This window comes from Cynocephalus volans, chromosome 5 (genome assembly GCF_027409185.1).
Source record: "Cynocephalus volans isolate mCynVol1 chromosome 5, mCynVol1.pri, whole genome shotgun sequence".
NCBI classification, from domain to species: domain Eukaryota; kingdom Metazoa; phylum Chordata; class Mammalia; order Dermoptera; family Cynocephalidae; genus Cynocephalus; species Cynocephalus volans.
This window is the reverse complement of record NC_084464.1, coordinates 114,201,905-114,223,838: the sequence shown is the minus strand read 5'-3', so window position 1 is coordinate 114,223,838 and position 21,934 is coordinate 114,201,905. Positions and strand designations below refer to the sequence as shown.

General features: G+C 38.7%; 1 protein-coding gene across 1 annotated transcript; it reads right to left on the bottom strand.

Annotated features, from left to right (window-relative positions):
- Positions 1-13,981: 13,981 nt before the first annotated feature.
- Positions 13,982-14,794, bottom strand: LOC134377719 (ret finger protein-like 4B). Its single transcript, XM_063096351.1, has one exon. The coding sequence runs from the start codon at positions 14,792-14,794 to the stop codon at positions 13,982-13,984; it is 813 nt and encodes a 270-aa protein (XP_062952421.1).
- Between the last annotated feature and the right edge of the window lie 7,140 nt (positions 14,795-21,934).

The window sequence follows — 21,934 nt, the reverse complement described above, 5'->3', positions numbered from 1 at the left end:
CCATGCCCTTCATTGTCCCAGACCCTCTGGTCTCTGGCAATATTACCTCCTCCTTCCTTCCCTTTTTATTCCACCCTAAAGCTGGTAGGAAATCCTGCTGTGGCTAGTAAGAGGGATTCCTCTTCTTTCCCTTTTTGACATTTCAGCTCTTCCATCACTTTTGTAACTAGTTCCCCATTTTGGATCCTTTCTATTGAACTAGGAATGGATTGTTTTTCTGATTGAATGTTGACAGATATACTCCCCTAATTTCATACATGCTTCACACTCAGACTAATGGCAAACACATACACACACACACACAAGCACACCTCATTTCAAGGTATTTCATATTCATTCATTAATCATTAACCTAACAAAAGTTTTGAAGACAGTGAAAAATATACTGGTACTCAGTGTTCATTACCAATTTCAAGTTTTCAGAGGAAAAGTGATAGCCATCAAGAATGCCAGGGAGCATCAAACTAAGTTTCTCAATCATTGAGACAAGTGGGTACAACACTGCGCTCCCCAATCTCACAGTTCAGAAAATGGATATTTTCAGGGAGTCAGCGTATTCCTCCATATTGGGATGTAAATCCCTGAAAAATAAATTGCAAAACCAGCTAAATTTTGATTGAACTGTATTTCTTTCAGAAGGCAGAGTCAAAGTATGAATTTATTCATTTATTCAGCAAATATTTATTGACAACCTAATTCTAAGTGCTGGATATACAGCTATAAATAAAACAAAATCCCTGCCCTCCTGGAGCTCACAATCTGCTATGGTTTGAATGTGTCCCCCAAAGTTCATGTGCTGGAAATTTAATCCCCAAGGCAACAGTATTGAGAGGTAGGGCCTAGTGGGAGTATATACGTCATGAGGACTCTGCTCTCATGAATGGATTAATGTCATTATTGTGGGAGTGGGTTAGTTATCAAAAGAGCGGACTTGTTATAAAAATCGAGTCCAGCCCCCTCTTGTTCTCACACTCTCACATTCCCTTGCCCTTCTACCTTTAGCCATGGGATGATGCAGCAAGAAAATCCTCACCAGATGCTGAGCAGATACCCACACCATGCCCTTGGACTTCCCAGCCTCCAGAACTATGAGCCAAGTAAATTTCTTTATAAATTACCCAATCTGTGGTATTTTGTTATAACAACACAAAATGGACCAAGACAAGTCTCAAGGAAAAGACATTCAGAATGTAAACAAATAAATAATAGTTCAACAAATTGTAAGTACCGTAAAGAAAAATAAAGCAGGAAAGAAAGAAGACTAGTGACTAGGGAAGGTTTATTGCTGACAGGGTGTCAGGGAAGGCCCCTGGAGGAAGGGACAAGCCAGTAGAGCCTGACTGATGAGAGGGAGTCAGGAGTATGAAGAGAAGACTAATTCCTGCAGATGGTCTTCTGTAAGAATGGAAACACCAATGGGAGAATGTAGGGTGGGCTTGAAGAATTTCACACTGGCTCCAGCACATGGCCTGTGGAAACTGCATCTTATAGTGCATTCAGATTTTTATACCAGTGAAATTATATTTCAGTCATCTTTGTTCCTCCTCCCAATTTTTCCAAAACACAAACACTCCACAATTAAAAATAACTATAATTTACCTTTTCTGAATAAACTCATTTATAAATGGTTGCAAATGTCTACATGACTGGCTTCAGCTCATCCAGTGATTCTCTGGATTCCTAGACCACTTGCTTCCAAGTCACTGAGGGTTATCTTTCAAAATGCTACATTCTCAGGCTAGCCAGTTAGCTCAGTTGGTTACAGCATGATGATAACACCAAGGTCAAGGGTTCAGATCCCCATACTGGCCAGCCACCAAAAACTAAAAATAAAAGACAGAAACAAAATGCTACATTCTCATCCCCTTCTTGACACTATTGAAGCAGCACCTTAGGCTTGAGGCCTACACATTTGAGACAGTCTTTCCATGTAACATTTATGCACACTAAGTCTGAGAATCACTGGCTATACCTCCGTGCCACAAAATTGGGCATTCTGTGGTTGGTGAAGCTGACGTTTGCTAGCAAGCATATAAAATTTTATAGTTATATTCAATTTCACTCCCCACCCCCCAAAAAGTGAAAAGCAATCAGTATGGAAAAGCAATCAGTATGGAAATGTCCTATATATACATATATAAAATTTAATTTATAATATAATTTAATTTATAATTTTAATCTCAAAGAGCAGATTTTTAAATCCAATTTGGAACTTCACTCACATTACTAGCCATCCTCGATGTGTGTTTCTCCCTCTCAATATAAAAATAGAGGATTTGGGCCAACTTTTAATATGGTTTAACAAGGTTTTTACTTCTCTGTGTCTCTAGGGCTACTTGTGAGCTTCTATTTAACTTCGATTAAAAAGAAGCTCCAGCTATCTCAATTTCTGGGCACGCTTTCTTCAGCATCCCTTTCTAAGTGAATACCTAGCAAAGTCACAGAAAATTACTCTCAGACTAAAGTTCCTTTAAAAATTATTACATCTGGATATTAATCCCTTGTTGGATGTATAGTTTGCAGATATTTCCTCTCATTCTATAGGTTGTCTTTTCACTCTGTTGATTGTTTCCTTTGCTGTGCAGAAGTTTTTTGGTTTGATGTAATCCCATTTGTTTATTTTTCCGTTTGTTGCTTGTTCATTTGGGGTGTCATTTGTAAAGTCTTTGCCTACTCCTACATTCTGAAGTGTTTCACTATGTTTTCTTCTAGGAGTTTTATATTTTCAGGTCTTATATTTAAGTCTTTAATTTATTTTGAGTTGATTTTGGTATATGCCAAGATGTATGGGTCTAGTTTCATTCTTCTACACATGGATAACCAGTTGCGAAAAACAAATAGTCCAATTAAAAAATGGGCAAAAGAGCTGAATAGACATCTCTCAAAGGAAGACATACAAATGGCCAACAGGTACATGAAAAAATGCTCAATATCACTAATCATCAGGGAAATAAAAATCAAAACCACACTGAGATATCATCTGACCCCAGTTAGACTGGCTACTATCAAAAAGACAGAAAATAACAAATGCTGGTGAGGATGTGGAAAAAGGGGAGCCCTCCTACACTGTTGGTGGGACTGTAAATTAGTGCATCCATTATAGATAACAGTGTGGAGGTTTCTCAAACAACTACAAATAGAACTACCATACGATCCAGCAATCCCGCTGCTGGGTATATACCCAAAGTAATGGGAATCATTATGTCAAAAGGATACCTGAATTCCCATGTTCATTGCAGCTCTATTTACAATAGCCAAGATATGAAACCCATCTAATGTCCATCGATGGATGGCTGGATAAGGAAAATATGGTATATATACACCATGGAATACTACTCAGCCATAAAAAAGGAAAAAAGAAATTCTGCCATTCACAGCAACATGGATGAGCATGGAGAAAATTATATTAAGTGAAATAACCCAAGCATAGAAAGAAAAATACCACATGTTCTCACTCATAAGTGGGAGCTAAGAATGAATGAAAGAAAGAAGAGAGAGAAAGAGAAAGAGGGAGGGGGGAGAGAGAGAGAGAGGGAGAGAGGAAGGAAGGAAGGAAAGAAGGGAAATGAACAACCACAATAATACATTGAGCTTTCAGAAGAGAACTGATCTATGGCTACCAGAGGCAGGAAATGGGGAGGGGAAGGGGAGGTTAGGGAGAAATTGGGTAATGGACACAAAGAATAATTATGATTTGTAATGATAAAAAAAAAAAAGAAATAATTTTAAAAATAAAAAATTTTCATTTACGTGTTCCAAAGCAGAATTTTAACAAGCTTTTTTAATAAAGCTATTACATGTGATCTATATAAAGAACGTAATAGTTTAAAAATACTATATAATTGTATGTTTAACCCTGTACCATAGAATTTTATTTAATCTTGCATTTTGCTTTAAGAGCAAACCAAATAAATTACAACTTATACATAACCTAAAATTTTCCAAATAAACTAAATTCACATAGATTTTGTTTGGAGGCTTGGAGCAAGTAACCCACATATTTCACAATTTCAAAAATAATAAATTGCTTGAAAGCCCATCAGAAATTTTGCACAAACACAAAGAAAAAAGACCTTCCTTAATTTCAAAACATGAAAATACATTCTAAACTGAGTTATTTGATTATGTATGTTGGAACAATTATTTCTAACAATTGATATTTTACTTACCTTCAGAACATTTTTCACTCAAGTGATTTTAATTAATCCACATATATCATACCCTCTATCTTTAAAAAAAAATTGATACATGCATATTTTCAAAAGAAAATTTACTTAAAAAAATTAAATTAAAAAATAGAAAGGAACAATCCCTGCTAGTGCTGGCTTTTAGGATATTCATCCATACTGCCACTTTTATCTATCATACTTCCCATCTCATTTCATGGAAATGTTCTTTCATTCCACAGTCTTTTAGAAGTTAATTGACAGTGGGGCAGAATCATAGAATTTCAAGAGCAAAATTCTTTCTTACTTTTCAAAACTTGACCAGTTCTCTATGCACCAAGTGGTTTTAGTCTAATGAGAATTAGAAGAATTTTTCTAACTTCACAATCACAGTTTTTCTTGCATTTTTATATTTCCATGCCACAGTACCCAGACCCTCTGACTCTCTTTTATGTGAGAAGAGCGTCTCTCCAGACCTCCTCCACCACATCCTACATATACAAACACCCCTTTACCAGCCACTGCCCTCTTCTGGTTCTGTGGGGTTAGTCTTTCACACTCCTGTGTTACCACAAAGGCAGCGACCAGTAAACTACTGATTAAAGGATGCCAAAGGAGTGTAATGTTACAACCCATTAGATGACCCAATCCCAACCTGTTTTGCACAGCAGTCTACATGGGTCCTTAAAATGTCCAGTACAGTGTGCACTCTTTATTTCCAAATTATTGAGGATGACTCTTAAATTAAATAGTGATATTAAAGGCAATCTATTCCCACCCTCCTGACCCACCTAAATGCTCCACCTAAAGCAAGCACTCAATATCAGAGATCTCAAAAAAATAACCACCAGAAGAGTCATGGCATATTTAATTTGTCTAGTGAAAAAAAAAAAAAAAAAAGGAAGTTGCATCAACTACCTACCCTTAGTGTAATTACAGGGTAATTTCTTAATCTGGGAATTCTCACCGTAGGATGAATGTGACTGGCACCATATGCATCATATGCATCATAATGTGTCTGCACTGTTCACACACACACACCCACACACAGACACACAAATACACATACATACACACACTCCCCACTTCTGGCTCACCTATCCAGTTTCTTGGGGAAAAATGGAGAAGAGATGAATCTCAGGTGAGTGACCGGAAAGGTTAGATAAGACAAAACCCTATGTGACCGCAGGAGTTCATCCCTTTCTATAGTAGCCCTTGTCTCTCTGCCTCTATGTATCAGAGCAGGATAGTGATTTCCATGAGATTATTGACTCAAAAACAGGCTTGCTTGTCGATGATGAAGCAGTAGGGGAAGCTGTTAATTGTGGCATTATGGCCATCATAAGAGTGAGGCATTAATGTCAGGAGGTCGGAGTGCCTCGTACTCCATGCACCTTCCGTAGGGGAGTTGGGGATGGACAGCCTCCAAAGCTGGACAGCTGAGATTATTGATATTCATTATCAAGTAAATAAAAAAAGACTTTTTCTCAATAGCAATTTTAGTGTAATGCTCACTAAATAAAATAATATTTATTTGTTGTTTTATATTTTCTTCAACTGAAAATTATGTGTTTAATATTTGTACAATTGTCTTTCCATGTCTCTAGCACATTCCATGTCACCTGTTTTCTTTTAATATTATTATGAAACCCAGGCTCCTGAGCAAATTCAACTTTTTCACTTTGTGAATAATTGGCTTTTGTCACCACTTGTTCACATTTATGATGCTGGCCTCTTTTCCCCCCTTAACACTATTCACAGAAATTTCTGAAAGTGTTACTACTCTCATCAACTAAGGTGTTCCAGACCTATCTTGCTTTTCCTGCCCCAAGCTTAGCAGTAGCTATCCTCAAAAGTGAGCTGGTTTATTTCAGGGAAAGATAGGACAAAGTCCTGACGTCTGGGTCCTTGTCTGCATTTTATATCATTCTACACCACCACTGGCAATAAACTGCCTTATACTAGAAGTGGCGTAAGTGATTTTAGTAACACAGGAGTAGATTCTCAAAGCCAGTACTTCAGCTGTCTGTGTGAAGTAACTGGTATTCACCAGGACTGTCGTGGTGGTGGGTGTCTACTGCAGCGCATGTCGACCTCCAGTGTGTGTTCACGTCGGGGCTGTCCTGGGTGGTACCAAAGTGGGTTAAGATCTGAAAAATGGTTCTCCTAAAATGGCAGAAGCCCATAACTTGTCCATATACACATAGCTATATGCAAGCCTACTTTTGGTTGCTTTTTTTCTACATTATCAAGTACAGTATAGAAAATTTTATTAACACACTCTGATAAAACGTTCCTTGCCTCTCAGTGTCAATAAACAAAGAAGCGATTCAGTAAGATGAAGTCTATTAGTTTCGTTGTTCTTACTATTACTGCCTATGGGATGTAATATGTATTCTATACAGGTGACCAATGTGTGGAGGGGTCCTGAATTATTTTTTTTTTATTTTCTCTTTGCCCTAAATAGTAACTCTTACTGCACCTTTCTTAGTTTTTTTCTACCTATTACATATAAGGTATGAACACAGTACAGTCATGTGCCACATAATGACATTTCAGTCAACAATAGACCGTATGTATGACGATTGTCCCATAAGATTACAGTGGAGCTGAAAAATTTCTATCACCTAGTGAGGTCATAGCCATCATAATGTCATAGTACAACTCATTACTCCCATGTTTGTGGCAATACTGGTGTAAACAAACCTACTACGCTGCCAGTCGTATAAAACTATAGCACATACAAGTGTGTACATACATAACACCTGATAATGATAATAAATAACTGTTGCTGCCTTATGTATTTACTGTATTATACTTTTTATTATTCTTTTAGAGTGAATTCCTTCTACTTATTAAAAAAAGAGTGAACTGTAGAACGGCCTCAGGCAGGCCCTTCAGGAGGTATTGCAGAAGAAGGCACTGTTATCACAGGAGATGGCAGCTCCATGCCATGATTGCCCCTGAAGACCTTCCAGCAGGACAGGATGTGGAGGCGGAAGACAGCAAGACTGATGATCCCAACCCTGCGTAGCCCTGGGCTCGTGTATGCGTTTGTGTCTCAGTTTTTAACAAAAAAGTTTAAAAAGTCAAAAAATTAAATAAGAAATCTTAAAAATAGAAAACAGCTTACAGAATAAGAGTATAAGAAAATATTTTTGTATAGCTGTACAATGTGTGTTTTAAGCTAAGTGTTGTTATAAAAGAATCAAAAAGTTTTTAAAAATTTAAAGTTTATTGATGGGAGAGGCATCTGCTCTATGATAGTATTGGGGGACCTGATCACACCTCTCAGCATTGGACAGATCTTTTGGGCAGCAAATGAACAGAGTAACCATTACTCTTTCAGAAGGTGAGAAGAAATCTAGGGTGATTAGAGGGGGGCAAGGGGAGGGAAAGGGGGATGGGGAGAGATTGGACAAGGGGCATAAATAATAATACAATTTGTAACAATATATATGCTAGTAATATTAATTTGATCAACATATTTCAATGTTGAACCCCCAAAATTTGTGTAATCAATTTTAATTCAATAAAAATTTATAAATAAATAATTTTAAGTTTAGAAAGTAAAAAAGTTACTAAGTAAGTGAAGGTTAATTTATTATTGAAGAAAGAAAAATATTTTTTGTAAATGTAGTGTAGCCCACGTGTACAGTGTTGATAAAGTCTGCAGCAGTGCACAGTAGGGTGCTGGCTTCACACTCCCTCACCACGCGCTCACTCACCCAGGGCAACTTCCAGTCCTGCAAGCTCCATTCATGGTACGTGCCCTGTACAGGTGTACCACTTTTTATCTTTTATACTGTATTTTTATTATACCTTTTCTATGTGTAGATATGTTTGGATACACAAATACTATTGTGTTACAATTGCCTATACTACCCAGTACAGTAACATGCTGTACAGGTTTGCAGCCCAGGAGCAATAGCCTAGGTGCATAGTAGGCTACACCATCTAGTTTTGTGTAAGTACACTCTATGATGATCGCACAACAATGAAATCGCCTAACGACGCATTGTTAGAACATGTCCCCACTGCTAAGTGATGCATAACTGCAGTTGAATGTAGTGCAACCATAGGTTACAAACAAACCCTTTTCTAAAAATAAAGAATGTCTCTCTCTCTTTTTTTTTTTTTTTTTCTTTTTTGTGACTGGAAAGGGGATTGCAACCCTCGGCTTGGTGTTGCCCACACCCTCAGCCAGCGAGCGCACCGGCCATCCCTATATAGGATCCGAACCCGCGGCAGGAGCGCCACTGCGCTCCCAGCGCCGCACTCTCCCGATTGAGCCATGGGGTCGGCCCAAGAATGTCTCTCTTTTAATTAAGTGATTTGAGTTTATTTCTGTTACTTCATACCAAAAGGTCTTAATTTTTGAAGGTGGTGTTAAGTTATTATTTATTCTAAAATACAACATCCTTAGCATTTTAATCAAGCAAGGTCATGCTTGGAAAGCTGCTGCTTTCTGACAAGAGTCTATAGGAGTCAGAACTTATTGGCACATTTTTAGTGGGGACAAATTGAAAACTTTAACCAGGAGACTGAAAGTCTGACCATTCCCAAACAGCAGAAAAGTCAAAGGTGAAAAGAGGGTCACCTCAGCTGTGCTCTTCTTAGGTCTCTTAACTGAAGTATTAATGACAGGAAAAGATAGTACACTCTTACAAGAGTTTCTTTATAAACCTCACCAAAAATTATTTTTCTTAGTCTATCTGGATCTTCCAAGGGAATCCTACCTAGGATGACATTGACTTCAGAGCCTGTAAAATCTTCTGAGCTGCTTTGTCTTTGAAATTCTCAGCCCAGGTGACTCAACAGCTCTGAAACAGCTTTTAAGATAAACTAACACACCCTGTGAGGCTTACAAAACTGGTCCATGCCCACGAGGTCTCCTGCTTCTGAAACTCCCATCTAGAACAAAGTTCTAAGGCCTCTGTAGAGCAAAGGACTTAATACAAATTCTTGCAGAGACCAGCGAGCAATAAAAATGTCTTTCACTGACTGGTAAAGACAGCAGGGAGAGGCGAACTGTGGGGCAGGGGCCACATATCTGCCCCAACCCCTGGCTCCCACCACACCAGATCTTATGTTGCCAAATATTCCTGTTTCTCAAGAGAAGCTGGAGGTTTTCTAAGTTGGTTTATTGGAAGGATATCAGATGAACAGAATGGGATTGATCACGCAATCAGTTCATGACACGTTATCTTCATTTGTTTCTTCTTTTGTTTTATTGACTTTTATCCCCTTCATCCCACGCAATCAAGTTTCTTTCCACCTCCATAGGCTCTCAAACTAAAGTAGTTAAAATTTGTAGCTTCAACCCAACTTCAATATTTTTATTTATGTATGTATGTATGAAAGTATCCTTAAAATATGAATATTGCTGTTTGTACGTGTTTAATTAACATAAATAATATTAGACTATAAAAATTATGTTTGAGACCTGTGCATGTGGCTAAATGTCTACTTTGTTCATTCCTTGTGACTGCAGTTGTCTATATTTAACCTAATTATTGCCTGATTCTTTGCTACCATAAATAATGCTGTGATCTGCCCTTAATATGGGTGGGCACCACCCAATCTGCTTGGGGCCCAGATAAAACTGAAAGGCAGAGGAAAGGTGAATTCACTCTCTGTCCTAGAGCTGAGACACCCTTCTTCTCCTACCCTTGCATGTCAAAATTCCACATACTCTGGTCTTTGTACACTGGGACTTGCCCCAGTAGCCCCCCATTTTCTCCCACCTTCGGCCTTAGACTGAGGTTCACACCATTGGCTTCCTTGGTTCTAAGGCCCTCAGAATGGACTAAGAAAATTCTTTTTTTTTTTTTTTTTTTTTTTTGGTACAACAAATTAGGTCTCTTTGTCTCAACCTTTGTGGGAAAGAGAAGCTTCTTCAGTCAGTTGTGGTTTTAAATAAACCCCTCCCCACTTTGTGTGATGCACTATTTTAGAGGTTTACAATTTTTAAATTTTTTCCTTTAATCATAAATGGAGGCAGAGTGCTTTGATGAAGATACTTTGTATTGGCTGAAGGGGTGTGGGTCGGTAGAAGGGGCTGTAACTGAGATAAAGGGAGCAGTGGCAGGAAGAGAACTGAGGGTCCGAGGAGGGTGGTGTGTGGGGAGGGGCGTGGAGGAAGCAGGATTATGGAGAAAGGGGACTTGAGGCAGAAGGTGAGGAGGGGATTTACTGGCTTATGATGATTAACTGAACGCTCTTTCTTCTTCGATCCACAAGAAAAACCAAATAATAAACACTAAAAAGGTGAACAGAAAACTTCATAGCCATTATCTATTTTTCAAAGAACTTAGGAAAAACCTGTAGAGTTGGATCAGAGTGGGCCCCATTCAACTGCAGTCTTAGGGAAGAGCAAGAAAGCCCCTGAAATAAAATCATAGGGATCAAAGAGAATAAGAAATAAAATTTTTAAAAAATGCAGGCGATCTTGCTACCCCAATGGATTTGAAAGAGAATGGAGATGACAGTGCTGGGTCTCTGATAAGGAAGTCAAAGGCAGATTCCAGAACATGCTCCATCCAGCCTTTTTGAAAGAGATATCACCTCAGAAGTGGCTGACTCAGTAAATCACAAAAAAAATACAACCCATAGGGACCTTAATAGGTTGAAAAGGAGCTGTTGTGGGCGTATTAGACTGGGTGTGGGAAATCGCAGTCTAGAACAGTGTGGATGTGGTGGGGAAAAGCACCAACTTCAGACTGGACCGGAGAGGTGCACCAAGCGTTCCATTACCACGAAAACATCAGATGTTTGACAGGTTTAATAGAGAAAATGCAAATTCTAAGAATAAAAATTAACGAATCCAAATACAATCTTGAAAATCATTTCTGGTGAATGTATGTTAACGAATTAACATGATTGATAATAAAAATTCTTAAATCAAAAATCAGCAGCAGTTGCCTTAGACTTGGACTTGCTAGAAGATGTTCTTAATCTCTCAGTCAGAAGGTGGAGGGGCTTTGCAAGTGAAACTCCATCTGCTGGGCCAAAGTTTCAAAATCTAGTCTTCAGAACAAGTCATTTCCCTCTATGTAATTGACTCCTCCAGAAGGTGAGAATTTTGGCCATTTAATAAACTTGTCACTCTGATTGAGTAAATTAGCACCTTTTTGACTTCATGTATACCAACCATATCATTCTGATAATCACACGACAGGCCAATAATTGAAATGTAAAAAGGACAATCCCCACTAGAAGAAATATGAATTGCCATTAACAATATGTCTTAGTCAAAGTTCTTTCTTTTTATTTTTTTTTTTTTTTTTTTTTTTTTTTTTTTTTTTATTTTTTTACATTTTATTTTGTCGATATACATTGTAGCTGATTAATGCTCCCCATCACCAAAACCTCCCTCCCTTCTCCCTCCCCCCCTCCCCCCCAACCATGTCCTTTCTGTTTGTTTGTTGTATCAACTTCAAATAATTGTGGTTGTTATATCTTCTTACCCCCCCCCCGTTTGTGTGTGTATGTGTGTATGTGTGTGTGTGAATTTATATATTAATTTTTAGCTCCCACCAATAAGTGAGAACATGTGGTATTTCTCTTTCTGTGCCTGACTTGTTTCACTTAATATAATTCTCTCGAGGTCCATCCATGTTGTTGCAAATGGCAGTATTTCATTCGTTTTTATAGCTGAGTAGTATTCCATTGTGTAGATGTACCACATTTTCCGTATCCACTCATCTGATGACGGGCATTTGGGCTGGTTCCAACTCTTGGCTATTGTAAAGAGTGCTGCGATGAACATTGGGGAACAGGTATACCTTCGACTTGATGATTTCCATTCCTCTGGGTATATTCCCAACAATGGGATGGCTGGGTCGTATGGTAGATCTATTTGCAATTGTTTAAGGAACCTCCATACCATTTTCCATAGAGGATGCACCATTTTGCAGTCCCACCAACAATGTATGAGAGATCCTTTTTCTCCGCAGCCTCGCCAGCATTTATCGTTCATAGTCTTGGATTTTAGCCATCCTAACTGGGGTTAGATGGTATCTCAATGTGGTTTTGATTTGCATTTCCCGGATGCTGAGTGATGTTGAGCATTTTTTCATATGTCTGTTGGCCATTTGGATATCTTCCTTAGAGAAATGCCTACTTAGCTCTTTTGCCCATTTTTTAATTGGGTTGCTTGTTTTCTTCTTGTAAAGTTGTTTGAGTTCCTTATATATTCTGGATATTAATCCTTTGTCAGATGTATATTTTGCAAATATTTTCTCCCACTCTGTTGGTTGTCTTTTAACTCTTTTAATTGTTTCTTTTGCTGTGCAGAAGCTTTTTAGTTTGATATAATCCCATTTGTTTATTTTTCCTTTGGTTGCCCGTGCTTTTGGGGTCGTATTCATGAAGTCTGTGCCCAGTCCTATTTCCTGAAGTGTTTCTCCTATGTTTTCTTTAAGAAGTTTTATTGTCTCAGGGTGTATATTTAAATCCTTAATCCATTTTGAGTTGATTTTAGTATATGGTGAGAGGTATGGATCTAGTTTCATTCTCCTGCATAACGATATCCAGTTATCCCAGCACCACTTGCTGAAGAGGCAGTCCCTTCCCCAGTGAATAGGCTTGGTGCCTTTGTCAAAGATCAGATGGCAGTAAGTGTGAGGGTTGATTTCTGGATTCTCTATTCTATTCCATTGGTCAGTGTGTCTGTTTTTATGCCAGTACCATACTGTTTTGGTTATTATAGCTTTGTAGTATAGCTTAAAGTCAGGTAGTGTTATGCCTCCAGCTTTATTTTTTTTGCTGAGCATTGCTTTGGCTATTCGTGGTCTTTTATTGTTCCATATAAATGTCTGAATAGTTTTTTCCATTTCTGAGAAAAATGTCTTTGGAATTTTGATGGGGATTGCATTGAATTTGTATATCACTTTGGGTAGTATGGACATTTTCACTATGTTGATTCTTCCAATCCAAGAGCATGGGATATCTTTCCATCTTCTTGTATCCTCTCTAATTTCTCTCAGCAGTGGTTTGTAGTTCTCATTATAGAGATTTTTCACCTCCTTGGTTAACTCAATTCCTAAGTATTTTATTTTTTTGGTGGCTATTGTAAATGGGCAGGCTTTCTTGATTTCTCCTTCTGCATGTTCACTATTGGAGAAAAGAAATGCTACTGATTTTTGTGTGTTGATTTTGTATCCTGCTACTGTGCTGAAATCATTTTTAAAGAAATTTTATGCACCTGAGTTTGGGATAAAATTACATGGGGAGAGTAGTTCTTTCACAGTATCTATGACTCTCGCTCTCTATGAAATTTCCTGTCACATCAAAACATCTCTCACCAGCTCTGTGTGATCTTCTTTCTCCTCAGACAACTATCAGTATAAGGAATTATATAGAAAGGGGTATGAAATAATAAAAAAGAGATTGTTTTATCCAAAAAGCTAATATCTAAATAGTTAATATTTAATAAATTATAATGTTATATTCTCTATTTCTTATTTACTACAAAACAAAAGTTCTGTATTGTCTCTAATTATCACAGCTATTGGCTGACACAATCATCTCCATTTAGGTCTAAGGTACTTAATAGCATCCTGAAGACCCCTGAAGACTATAATTTAACTACAGTCTACAAAACCTATTAAAATCTACAAGTCATCTAGCTACAAAGTCTACCAACTTTCAAAAAAAAATCTATTAAATTGGTCTTCTCCAAGTCTACCAAATCCACAAAGTCTACCAAATTTTGCTCTATAGCACACTGTCTCTTTCTCAGTTGTTCTGACCCTTCTCAGGTCAAAGAGCTCATGCACCTCTCAGAAAGCTCCTAGAAAGGGCAGGATTACTCATGGGCAGATGCTCAGGGGGACACCAAAGTCACCCTCTCCTGGCAGCTCAGGACAGAAGAATGGACGCAAAGGCTCCACAATGGAGAGAGAACTATGTATACAAATGAGGGCATCATTTCCAACATCAAAAAACTTCATTTCTTCCAACTCAACATCCAGGAAAACTGCTACACGGCGAAGGCCAGAGCTTGCGGGAATTCTTTGTCCTGGGATGGAGTTGGCATGGATTGCTCCTGCCCTCATGCTGATCAGCCAGAAGCCCTGCTCAGGGGATAAGTCGCTCTTTGTCCCTCTGTCAACCGACTCTCTGCAGACACCCAGAGCCCACTCCTTGCCCTCCCCGACTTCTACCTCCCAGTAATGGCAGCCGGCGGAGAAGCTGGGGGTGCCCAGCACACAGGCCAGGTGGGTGAATCTCCTGGGATCATCCAGGGGGCTGTGGCAGACCTTCCCACACCGGACGCTCCTCAGATCATCAGAGAGGACCAGCAGGGAGTTGGCGGTGGCTGCATCCAGGGTCACATCCTCCCGGAACCTCAGGAGCTTCTGGCTCACGTGCAGACTCTGCTCCAGTAAGGGGAAGTGCTGCTGGATGAGGAGCGTCAGGTGTCTAAGTTGAAATTCATCAAAGGGAGGATCCTCAAGATCTTCTCGACACACGGGGCAGATCATTCTCAAATTCTTTCTTTCTCGCATCCACTTTTTAGTGCAACGAGAGCAGAATGTGTGCCCACAGGAGAGCAAAACAGGATAGGAGAAAAAGTCTAGGCACACTGGACAGGTCGCCTCTGCTTGCAGACTTCTGGCCATGGTCCTTCAAGGTCACACTTTAACAGTGAACCCAGCTGAACTGTCCCTTTGAGCTCTGGAAGCGATCGTGAGCCCTCAGTACACTATCTGCTCTTCAATATCTGGAATGTGTCTAAATCCAAAACAAAAATTAAACAGTATAAATATTTCTGTAGTTTGTGTATGACAGTGACATCAAGTCATAAGACAATCATAGTAATGTAATAATCTGAGAGAAAGCTATCAAAAAGTATAAAAAGGATCCAGAATCCAAAGTGATCCATAGAGAGAAATATGACAGTGAAAATTGTCCTTTTAGAAGGAGCTGCTTACCTGGAGACTTCCAGGTGACGTTGCCTGCTCTAACTAAAGCTTCTCCTTGTGGAAGCTGAGCCCAAATGTGTTTTTAATCTAGAAGTGCAGTCTCTGCCCCAATCAGTATTCCTTTGTAGGTCACCTGAGGTTCAAGAAAAAGAAATTCCATTCAGTGAAGGAATATTTTCCAGAATTCCAATGGGTAAACAACCCATTCAAAGTGCAAGATAACCAATTGATTTTAATGTAAAAATATACAGAAGGTTATTTGACAAAATTTCAGATTCCACATTACAACTAACCTTTAGAAACTACCACTTGTTGAGTTTTGGTCTTGTGTCAAAGAAGAAAATCCTCAGTATCTGAAAGGCTCTTAAACTCCGTTTTCCAACTTCATGTCTGTGTGAAGTAAGATTTTCTTCATGTACTTCAACCAAACAACATAACAAAACACATTGAAAGCAGAGGCAGATATGACAAGCCAGCTGTCTTCCATTAAGCCAGACACTAAAGAGATGTACAAAATGTAAAACAATGCAACTCTTGTCATGAAATTTCATTTTGTTTTGGAAAATATAGTTTTTTATTAAAAAATAGCTCATTTGTATAAACACGTAATGGGTTTATTATTACTTTCAACGAATGAATTTTTTGATTAAAAAAAGGAAATAGAATTTCCTTATCTAAATCCAACCAAAAAATAAAGCCAATCTTATACAATAAAGTGACTCTAAGGAACCCTCAAATTTCAAAGAAAATTACCAAATGTAAGTAAAATTTCCGAAATTCACAGCAACTTGAAGGAGAATCAATTTTATCGACAAATTACCATAGGATGAAATGCTTTAAAGCACTCTTAAAGAACTAATTAAGGTTGAGGGAATTGGGATAAAAAAAAATCATAACCATCATCATCATCTTCTGTAAAATATTCATGCCTGAACAGAAACCAAAAATATGTTCCTGACAAGGAAGATTCCCTCCAGTTTCCCCAATTGCTCCCAAAGCTTTAGCACCTGATACCCCTAGAGCCTCATTCTGGGCCTTCTGCAGTGGCTGCTGTCCCTTGGCTGAGCCAACTCTGATGTGCTGGGCTTGGCTGATGAACCAGTCTGGGAACATGAACCAAAGACAGCCACTTAATGCTACACAGAGCCCCTGAGATGGTGTGAACCCAGGACTCTTCTCCAAAAAGAGGCTATGTGGAATACTAACCAAGGGAACATCTCACTAAGAATGCACAGCTCACACACTAGTTGTGGCTGAAGTCACAAAATCCGAGACAGACAGTGGAGAAAGCAACAGACTCGCTGTGGCCAGCCTGATGAATGGGGTCACTACAGCTGTCCTAAACCCCAAAACACGAGCTCTCACCTCCATCAGCATGTACTGATGAAGAGCCTCTGTGTCCCCACCTCAGCTAGACTCTGCAAACACACATGTGTGTAGCAACAGCAGACAGGTTTTCCTCCCCATGGAACCTGGAGTCTTTGGAAGCCTTCCAGCTCCTGAATGTCATTCTAGCCTGCGGGGACCTGGCTGGAGACTACAGTGACAACCTTCTTCCTTAAATCCCCTCTTATCCTTTTTCAGGCAGATCTCACATGATGCTCATCATCTAAACAAGCTTGCCCAGCCTGCCCTGGAATCTATCTAAGAAAACCATTTCACAAAAGAAAAATATGCTATGGTTGTAGCAAGTTGTTCTTTTCAGTGTTAACTATTATTCCAAATTATCAGAAACAATCCGATTATGTATGTAACAATAATGAAATTATTCACCATTATTTAAAGTGATTAAGTATGTTTAAGTGAAAACCCAGAAAAGTCTCTAAGAAACAATGATAGAAATTAAAAAGGAACAATTTTGAAACAGCACATGCATTCTAGTTGAAAATGCATAAAAATACTTGGACATATGAAAAGTGACCTAAAGTTATTGTGTAAAATCTTAACTGGTGATGTTAGAGTGGAAGGTGAAGAAAGCTCACTAACACAGGACAATATTGGCTCTTTCTAAAATCCAAATGCAAAGGCCTTGGAAAAACAAGTTGTAGGCAAACAGAGAGAAATGGGACAGTGCAAAGAGTTCAGACAGACGGGACAACTTACCTTGACTTGGAGACTTTCAGAGGAGGTCTGGAAGGCCCAATGCCTGCACCTCCACCTCTTCTGGCCTGGACTCCTCTCTGAAGTGAGTTTGAGCTCAGATACTCTGGCCTTTTATAGTGCCTGAGATTCAGCCTCCAACCCCATCAGGGTTATAGGCTCCACCCTAAAGGTGTTCAAATATAATCAATCCTTCTCCTCCTTGCACGATGATGTCATTAAATGGAAATTTCATAGAACAAAATTCAGAATTTCAAAAATTTCATAGTAACTTTGAGTTAAACTAGCAAACCTACTTCCATCTGAATGAGATTCTCTGAATTCAGAGCTCAGCTTTAAAAAACAAAGCTTTTTAAAGATCAAATACAGAAATGCACTGTTAGCATCAAATGTTGGCTAACGTGATCATTGTTGTTAATATGCCTGATACAATAATGAGCGAACAAGATTTAAGACAGTTTTCATGTCCTTTTCCTCAACCATTCCATTCTTGGGAGTACATACTGGGCAGGATAAGAAAGATGGCATCCAGGTAATCTTTTGCCCTGCCATAATTATTAATAATACCATTTTTTTACTCTCAAAAATGTCCTTGTTTAATCAATAAGTTATGGGTGCCCATATTGGAAACACAAGAAATAGTGAAAGTCATAATGGAGGAAAGCTAAGGCCCAATCTTCAAACCAGGAGCTGGGAGGGTCAATGAAGCCCTGTAGCTGAGGGGACCCCTGGATATGAACTTCCCTGGTGATATACTGCATTCTGAATAACGTCTCATTTTGGGGGGAGCTCGTGCTTCCCACAAGGGCGAACACAGCTTTAAGTGTACTTCCTGATGCTGTCTTCATCTGCATGGCTAAAGTACGTACAGAAGTGGGTCTCAAACTTCTTCTATTTTAATCTCAAGGCCCTTTACAATAGTCCCTCTTTATCCTTGGAGGACACATTCCAAGACTACCAATGGACACCTGAAACTGAGGATAGTATGGTATCCTATATTACTGGTTTTTGCTGTATGTACATACTTATGATAAAGTTTAATTTATAAAGTAGACACAGTAAGAGATTAGCAAAAATAACTAATAATAAAATAGAACAATTATAACTATACACTGTGATAAAAGTTTTGTAAATGTGCTCTCTTTCTCTCTCAAAATATCTTATTGTACTGTAGTGTCACCCTTCTTTTGATGGGTGTCAGGTAGCACAAAGCCTATATGATGAGATGAAGTGAGGTGGAAGAGGTGGGTATTGTGACCTAGCATTGGCTTACTACACTCAAGTGCAGCATAAGGACATTTTGATCATGAAGGAACAGCATATAGGACAGTATTCTCATAAGATCATAATGGAGATGTTTTAGCTAAGTATTATTGCAAAGCAGCCAAAAAGTTTTAAAAGTTTACAACATAAAAAATTTACAATAAGTGAAGGTTCATTTCTTATTGAAGAAAGAAAAACTTTTTTTATAAATTTAGTGTAGCCCAAGGGTACAGTGTTGATAAAGTCTACAGTAGTGTCCAGTGATGTCCCAGGCCATCACACTCACTCACTGGCTCACCCAGAGCAACTTCCAGTCCTGCAAGCCCCATCCGTGTCTAAGTGCCCTACAGGTGCACCACTTTTTAAATTTTAGACCATATTTATACTGTACCTTTTCTATGTTTACACATTTAGATACACAAATACTTAACCTTGTGTCACAATTACCTGCAGTATGCAGTACAGTAACATGCTGTAAAGGGTTGTAGCCTAGGAGCAATAGGCTACACCATCTAGGCTTGTGTTAAGTACACTCTAAAATGCTCACACAATAACAAAATTGCCTATCAACCCACTTCTCCAAAACTATCCCCTCTGTTAAGCAATGAATGACTGTAGTTTGTCCAGAGAATGTTACAAGAACAGCCTTATTGATCTTCCTGCGAAACATTACTATCTCTGCAAAAAGAGCACAAGGACCAGGGAAGAAGTCAGAGGTTTTTCCTTTATAGATTCAGTAAGAAAAAAATTGATGATTTTTTAGTTAAGCTGGTTTTCATTGAAATGAAAGAAACCTCACAATGAATTGGCTTAAATAATACCTGTTCTTCTTTAAAATCCACTGCAGTGTCTCATGGCAGAGCCAAGGTACAGGCAAAGCCTAGAGGCTGCTGGGCCTTACTAAGGGCCTTTTAGAACCTGAGACTTGAAACCATCAAGGTTACCATCACCCACCTCCTACTCCCATGAAACGCTGACTTTTTTCTCCCTTGCTATGGAGCAGCCCTCTCCACATGATGGAAATCATAGGTGCTGTCTGTCCAAGGTCTGCAGCATGCAAATTCACTCAACACCAAAGGAGGCACAGTCTGTCTCTGAGGAGCGATCAGCAGTCTGACCTGAATTTTACAAAAATCTCCTTAATTTTGAGAATTATTTTCTTTCTACATTTTCAATGTTTGAAATCATATGCTCTCTATGTAATGATAATTTCATCTCCTCTTTTCAATAGTTAGCTTTATCACTACCACTCAATATTTAATGTGCTACTCAATATTTTATGACTTGTAATCCCAGGTGTCAACTTAATTCGTTAAGGAATACCTAGAAACCCGGTAAAGCAATCGTCTGGGATATGTCCATGAGGGTGTTTCCAGAAGAGATTAGCATGTGGGCCTGAGTGGACTAGGTAGGAAAGATCTGCCCTCAACATGGGTGGGAACCATCCAATACACTGGGGCCCAGAGAAGAACAAAACTGGAGGCAAAGGTGAATGTCTCTCTCTATCCACTAGGGCTGGAATACACTCTGCTCTCCTCTTCACAGACACCAGAACTCAAGACTTTTTATGGTTTGGGTTCCAGGACTTACACCACCAGCACCATTGGCTTCTCTGGTTCTGAAGGCCTCAGAACTGAGCCACACCACCAGCGTCCAGTTTACAGACAGCCAGTCATGGGACTACTCAGTCTTCACAATCACATTGCTAAATCCCCTCTCATATGTTTATACATATCCTATTGGTTCTGTCTCTCTGGAGAGCCCTGACTAATACAGGCTAGTTCTAGAAGGAAAAAAGAAAGAGGAGAGAAGAGAAGCAGAGAAGGAAAGAAAGAAGGAAGGAGGGAGGGAGGAAGGAAAGAAGGAAGGAAGGAAGGGGAAAGAAAGAGAAAAAAGATAAGAAAAAAATAAAACAGATCTTAATTGTAACATCTGCCATATAAATACCCACAACGTAGCCAATTTGAAGTTTCAACATGTCATCACTGAACACGGAGAAGGGGAGACATGCACACAGTCAGCTCTCCTGAGCCACTGCAAGCAGCATCAGCATGGCGCTGCTCATAATGTATTCATTTGGCCTCCATTTGGATAACTAGGTTACATAGCAGTGATTGGACCCTGTTAGAGTATAAGAATCTTTTTTCTCTAGGATGTTATTACCAGCGCCCTGCTTACCTTCCCACCCCTCATTAATGTCTCCAGAGAGCCACCTGAGATCACAGTCAATATGCTTTGAGGAATGTGGCATTTTGGTCTTTTCTAAAATTTTTATCAAGCATCATTTTTATGTATCCAACAATCATGCCTGAAAGATAAAATGATTTCTCATTCGAAGGATTGGAGGTTTGAGGTCAATCTGTTTTTACTGATATTTTGCAGTGCGGTCATGAGTCACAACAGAGACGTGTTCTGAGAAATGTGTCCTTAGGCGATTTTGACATTATGCAAACATCATAAAGTGCACTTGCACAAACCTGGATGGTAGAGCCTGCTACACACCTAGACTGTATGGCATAGCCATAATATTGAGACCACAATGTAAATGTAGGTCATCATTAATGGGAAGTCATTATGCAAAAAATGATTATAATTAGATCTTCTCTCAGTTCTTTGATGGCAGCCGTGGGGTCGTGCATGTTAGAGAGAGGTGCTACTGACTTCCTGGAAAAACTTAAGAGAAAATTTACATTTATAAATCTGAGAATTGTTTTCACAAAATTGACTGATTAAGTTGATAAGCACTACACAGGAAGTCTTCATTATCTGAGACCTGGAAAGTGATCATTTAAAGTCAATCTCCTTAAATATTCTGAAGTGAAAAAAGCAAGATGCAAACCAATGTATATACTAAATAAACGTTTAGGTAAAATATATACATATACATATAGAACATCTCTGGAGGAATCCTTAAGCAATTGGTATCAGTTGTTTGGACAGACAGTGAGATGCGGACAGGAGTGCCAGGAGACAGTTTCACTGTGTGCCATTTTGAGTATTGTACCCCGTGCGTTTATTATCTGGTTAAAAAAATGTAAAGCATAAAAATCCCAAAGTATGCAGATACCATATGAACTATTATAAATACTTATAAAAATAAATTTCACTTTAGAAAGGGAAAATTTTTATTTAAAAAATGAGAAAAATCTTTGGAATGTTATCTTGAAGAATTAAAGACTAAGTAATAAAATTAACTTAATTTTACACTATGTATAGCAAACTTTAGATGCTCATTGCAACTAAGCCCTTCTTCAACTGAACAAACACTAAATCAGGTAATTCTTCTAACATTATTATATAAAATCCCCAGTTCTAATTTGTGATTAACTTTTGAGCAAAGGCCATGAACAGAATGCTTTTTGCAAGAAAATTCTAATGTTTCCAGGGACCTCTCTTAATCTTAGACTCTTAAATCATTCTCTTAGGAAGGACTATAGATTCATTTTCCCCTGGCTATTGATTTGGAAAGTCAAC